The sequence below is a fragment of the Mustela nigripes genome, chromosome 1, assembly GCF_022355385.1.
Source record: "Mustela nigripes isolate SB6536 chromosome 1, MUSNIG.SB6536, whole genome shotgun sequence".
NCBI classification, from domain to species: domain Eukaryota; kingdom Metazoa; phylum Chordata; class Mammalia; order Carnivora; family Mustelidae; genus Mustela; species Mustela nigripes.
Window position 1 is genome coordinate 157,158,256 of NC_081557.1, and position 6,440 is coordinate 157,164,695.

The 6,440-nt window shown below is 36.2% G+C and overlaps 1 protein-coding gene across 1 annotated transcript in view; it reads left to right on the top strand.

Moving 5' to 3' along the window:
• The window catches only part of GRID2 (glutamate ionotropic receptor delta type subunit 2), a 1,183,642-nt gene that overhangs the window by 519,786 nt on the left and 657,416 nt on the right, over positions 1 to 6,440 (top strand). Inside the window, exon 4 of the mRNA XM_059414235.1 lies at positions 1,644 to 1,849. Within this exon, the coding sequence (XP_059270218.1) occupies positions 1,644 to 1,849 (206 nt within the window). The remainder of the gene's footprint in view (positions 1 to 1,643; positions 1,850 to 6,440) is intronic.

A 6,440-nucleotide genomic window follows, 5' to 3' on the forward strand; every position in this document is an offset into this window, starting at 1 on the left:
TATACCAAAGTTTAAGAATACTTGTTGAGTGAGTTCATAGTCCTGTTATAGGTCTACCTGTCTCTAACATTTTGTTTAATCCATGCTTGAGTATTCTATACCCTCAGGTACTCTCTGACTTGGATATTTAATGAGGACATAATTACTGATTAATATGTTATTCCTGATTTTGCATTTCTTGTTCTACTGTAGATGAGAGCTTTGTTCTTTTAAGCTGCTATCATTCTGACATCCTGGTTTTTAATATAATTGGGGATAAGAAATACAGGGTAGAATTCATACAGTTATTTATTTTAAGAGTTTGAGATTCACAAGATAACATATACTATTTATAGAATTGTTTTAAAATAAAGCCAATCATAAAAAGAAACCAAAGTTCTTTTTATTAATTTGTAACTCTGCAAATACAAACTTTTATTGTGAGCAAATAGCTTCCAAATTTGTGACCATTTGTTTTCTTGTTCTGTGGGCTTATACATTGCTTTTAATTGGTAATATAATGAAAAACACATGAACTAATTATTGCCCTTGAAAAGGAAATTTTACATGAATGTAGTTCTGTACAATTGGGATTTTTGATATATAGTCCATTCATAGTAAGTAACCTACAATCCTTATTACTTCCTATCTTTCACCAGTTTTTTCCATTTAAACATTTTATGCCATGGATATATATAGAAAAATATGGCTTATTGTATAGTAAAAACAAATCTTCTATATTAAGATTATATTGTGGCAGATACATCTTCAATCGTATTTTTCAATGTTCAGATCCCTCCTTCTATAAACAGCCCATGCTTACTTGGAAGAACTATTTGTAACATTTCAGACACTTATTATTACTTTACTATACATCAAAGTACAATCTGTAAACACTTCATGTAGACTGGATTTTATCCTTTTTATTTAAATATGAAATAGAGATAATTTTCTGTTTTTTTTTAACTTAAATGCAATTAGTCCACATACACTTGGCTGTATGATGTTGTTGCCCATTTTGAGAAACATTAGTAATTTTGATTTAGATTCATCTGCTGTTAACGATATTCATATTTTTTTAAAAGATTTTTATTTATTTGACAGACAGATCACAAGTAGGCAGAGAGGCAGGCAGAGAGAGAGAGGAGGAAGCAGGCTCCCCACTGAGCAGAGAGCCAGATGTGGGGCTCGATCTAAGGACCCTGGGATCATGACCTCAGCCGAAGGCAGAGGCTTTAACACACTGAGCCAACCAGGTGCCCCCGATATTCATATTTTACCTAAAATTACATCACTCTTTAATGCTGAACATAATAACAAATGTACTTTCTTTATCTCACATCTATTTTAGACACATGAGAGTCCTCTTCAACTATTTCCCTCTACTCTGTCCTAAGAGTTTTTTAGAGGTGAGATAATTTAAAGTGCTCAATGGAGAGAAACAAATCCATTTAAAGAATAATAATAATTCTTACATTTTTTATGTAAACACATTAACTTGTACTATGCCTAAAATATATTTGAGAGTTCTAACAGCTACTCAATTAGTAGTTTTAAATAGCTTACAATGCTGAACAATAAACTGCCTTTTGGTGTGAGCGAAATAGCTCTTATTTCCCTTCTCTGCTCTAATTCACATTTTGATGGGCTTTTGATGTTCCTAGATATCCGTGGAATACAGGAGTTTTTGGACAAGGTGTCTCAGCAGGGAATGGATGTTGCATTGCAGAAAGTAGAAAACAACATCAATAAAATGATCACCACTCTCTTTGACACCTTGAGAATAGAGGAATTGAATCGCTATCGAGACACTCTTAGGCGAGCCATCCTTGTTATGAATCCTGCTACAGCCAAATCTTTCATTACTGAGGTAAGTAAAAATTGTCATCGGGTTGGGGCAGGGTTAAAAAAAGTAAATGCTCATAGTTCGTTGAAAATTAAGAGCAGTATAGAATTAACTACACGACTGTCATTAGCACAAATGGAGGGTAGCACACCGAATTCCTTGTTTGTTGCATTCATACTGAGCAAAATTTTCACACATCCTACACAGTTAACTGCTGGGAATGTTTGTATTTATATATTTAAGCACATAGCCACAATGATTTTAAGAAATGTCATGGGAGTTTCAAAGTGTTGTTGACCCTGAATGACTTTAACACGTTCAAGAATAAAACCACAAACGCACAATTCTCCAACCAATCCTTAAATTTTTGCAAGTTAGAATTTTACCTCTGAGGAAAGATAAACTTGAACCAGGCTATTATTGCCTGAACATGATTACTTTTACAAAAACAAAGAGCAGATTTACTTCTGTTCTGTGAACTCTGTACCAAGATGAATAACTCAAACTGTCTGAAACTCTCTGCAAAGGGATGACTGTTGTACATTTTATGATGCTGCATCTTCAAAATTTTAATTGTATCTGTTCATTTGGCTAGAAACTCCAAAAGTTTGTAAAAATACAATTAAACTTTTTAATGATTGGTGTAACATCTTTATGTTCTAAAATGTTTAACTAGTGCCTTGACAGGATTACTGTCATTTGCCTTACTTCAAGTTTTTAATTCTGTATAGTGCTAGAACTGGCCATGACATTACATACATTCACATGGGTTTTATTATTAGTGTTTTTAATTTTGGTGACTTTATTTGACTAATACTTTTTCCCTCACTTCTCTAGTAAGCTTTCTTTAGCTCCCAAAGTACTGCTATAAAGCCTCCAAATTAGGAATGTGTTAGAAATTCTTTGACACTCTACAACCTAATTGGTATTAAGGAACTGAAACAGAAGAAACTAAGAAGAATAAAACTTTAGGAAAACTATCAATAATGCCATTTTAAAAACATTTTAATAGACAACTTCGTTATGCATTAATGGACAAATACAGAATGTTGAGATTTTCTAATCTAGCAAATTCCTCAGAGAGTCTCTTTGAACAACTAGATTTTTTCCACAATAGAAAGAATATTTCCAATTTTACAGGAGTTGGGTCTTTTCATCAAGAAACCCAAAATCTGCTGAAAATTTTAAGGTTAGTACACAAAGACATATAACATAAATTGGAATCTTAAAATTATAATAAGTGAGGTTTGACACATCTCGGGTCGTCGTTGGTTGGGGATTGTAGAGATCAGAGAAGGCTTCATTGAGAAGGCTCATTTGAACTGTACTTATCATCATGAGTAGGAATTCATGAAAGCAGTGTGGAATGCAACAGATAAATACAAGTCCGTCCCAGCCACTTTCTGGTTATGTGGGGTTGGCAAATTACCTAACACTTCTAAGCCTCTGTTTTACAATCAATCAAATGAGAATAATGTATTGATTTCAACTTTATTAAATTTTTAATGTAATGAGACATCCCGTGATACGCCTTAAATGGGAGAGAGGAAGGTGGCTCCTAGCAAGTACTTCAGATATGTTAATTTCTAGGTCATTTTTTCTAGCATATAGCACATGCCTGACCATAGCAGATGCTCAAAAAATACTTGGTGAACTGAAAAGAGTATCAAGATGTGGAAAGACACTGTCCTTGACTGTGTGCTCAGAATAGAGCAAGTAGTTTTGTATAGAGTCGAAGTAGGACCTGTGAAAAAGGGAAATGACACACTATGTAACACAGGATTTAAACCAGATGGCAAAGTCCATGAGTGCCAGGTAACGACTTGTGTATATTTACTAAACAGTCAGAAGAAATGGACTGAGAAGAGGGACAAGATGACCCTGTCCCTTTTGCCAAGTCATGATCTTGACTTGTATTCTAATCATGGCCCTTTATCCTTGACTCTGAAGATTGATACCTGTAATATTCTGTTTCCATCTTTGTTCCCAAACATATAAAATCTGTTTTTGTGAGTTTCCTGAGACTTCTCTTCCTTCCTCTACCCAGACACCACTTTTTCTCCCACTCATTTGTCTTTCACAATCACTCATTTTATGTCTCCGAACTGTACTAAGTATATTCTACGGTCTCAAACAGTGACGTAGAAATGACAGATATAATGTGAATCCACTGCCTTCCCTATCCTAAGCTAGCTGTTTTCTCTGACCTGCATAATGGTTCCCATTTTCAGTTGACTGTTTTCAAATATCTCTCCCCTTTCTTCTGCTCTCCCATGGGATCTAGAAGACATTTCCCACTTAGGAAATAGACTGATCCCTCAATACCAAAAACAATTAATTCAAAAGGCAGACAAGGATTTACATGGCACACAGCACCAAAGTTCTGGAGATGCAAAGAATAGATTTTGTATGTATGTTTGTGAGTGGTCTTTATTCTAGGATGACAATGCCAGCACTAGTTTCCCAAGCTTAGCCCAGATGGTGTACTTGGTTTTTATAGACGAGAATCCTGCTATCTATCATCTATCTATCATCTATCTATGTGTGTTTGTGTGTGTATATCCAAATATATATATGAATGTCAGCTTTTAAGGACATTTTGCATGAGCCAGTATGTGAGAAGGTCTTTGTGAAAATCAGCGTGTATTTAACTTGAATCAGTCCTCTTTATTCACTGATTCTGTATTTGCGAATTCGCCTACTCACTGAGATTTATTTGTAGCTTGAAAATCAATACTAGAGATGTTTTCACAAGCCATTCACAGAAATGTTCAGAGCTGTGAAAAATGTGAGTTGCCTGACAGCCCATATTGCCAGCTAAGGTTGAACAAAGCTGTGCTCTGCTTTCTTGTTTCAGTTCTCATACTGTAAACAAATGTCCTTTTCGCAGTCTATTTCATGCTCCTTTTTTTGCATTTTTTGTGCCATTTATTGGTGATTCCACTGTTTAAAATGGCCTCCAAGTTTAGTGCTAAAGTGCTGTCCCTTAACCGAGCCCATGTGTCCTATTGAGAAAATACCTGTTTGATAAGGTCCATTCAAGCATGAGTACCCCTGGCCATGAGTTCAACGTTAATGAATCGACATATTATTGTTTGAATGTTTGTGCTGGCCCCCTCCAAATCCATATGTTGAAATTCTGTGTCCCTTATGATGGTTTCAGTGGGTGGGGCCTTTGGGAGCTGCTGAAATCCTGAGGATGGAGTCTTCCTAAATAAGATCAGTGCTATTCTAAATGCTAAAAAGAACCCTGCAGAGCTCTCCAGTGCCTTCCACCGAGTAAAAATACAACAAGGAGCCTGCAGCAAAAAGAGGGCCTTCTTTTGCATGGCGCAACCACGCTGGTACCTGACTGAACTACCAGCCTCCAGCACTGTGAGAAATAGATTTTTGCTTTTAATAAGCTACCCAATCTGTGTTTTTTTGTTACAGCAGCTCAAATGGACTATAATTATGGTTAATAAATGTTATATATAAATATATATGTGTGTGTGTGTATATTTATACATAACATTTATTAACCAAATGTACAATATGTATTAAGTGTATAGACATTGTATATAAATTTAAATATCTTCAAATAGAGACATAAATAAACCCAGAGGCTTATAGGAACCAAACCCTGCAGTTCCCCTAGGAGCAGTGGTTCAGCATTTATTAATTCAGTGTTCTCAGGAAATTTACAGAACATAACTACTGGGAATGATAAGAACTGTCTCGGCTCACATACTTTTCAGCTCTCATCTCATTCCTGCCCTCCATTGGGCTTGGCATTTGTCAAGTATCAAAATTTCTAGGGCTCAGCAGAGGAGAGGGCTCTCTGCTGCTGCCCCCTATGACAATAACTAGTCTGTGGCTTCTTCTGCCAAGTATCATCAAATACCACTACTTCAACTGCTTTTCTTTTCTCAGTAATTTATTTAGAAATACTTTTCTGATGGTCTTTTCCCTTTTTCCTCATGGTCATTTTATTGAGGGTTTAGGGGGTAATCCTTTTAACCTTTTGAGTTGGAAGCTCCAACGTGTTCTTTCAGAATTTTAGAGGTTAAAACTAAACAAACACAAGGTACTTTAAGAACCATTGTTACACTTTTTAAGAAACAGTATCTTGAATCATGACATTTTAGATTCGGAACATGGAACATTTTTTCCCAATTCCACATTTAAGTTGAAAAAACTAAAGGTCTCTCCAGATCCTATCAATATTGTTCTCTAGCTCCCTCCAGCAATGCTTAACATCCTTGCAGCTAGTGCTGAGTGTGGATGGTAAGGGACACTCACATTTTGAAAATAGTAAAGTTGTCAGTGGGTCAAAGGGGTACATGATTGTCTGATCCTAAGAGAAGTATTTGTAGAAATAACTTACCAAGGATTATATGATGGATAGCAAAGCATATGAAGCTAGAAAGAAACTGGTGGATTGGGATAAAAGGAATGATAGAGGAGGGCGCCTGGGTGGCTCAGTGGGTTAAGCCGCTGCCTTCGGCTCAGGTCATGATCTCAGGGTCCTGGGATCGAGTCCCGCATCGGGCTCTCTGCTCAGCAGGGAGCCTGCTTCCTCCTCTCTCTCTGCCTGCCTCTCTGCCTACTTGTGATCTCTCTCTGTCAAATAAAA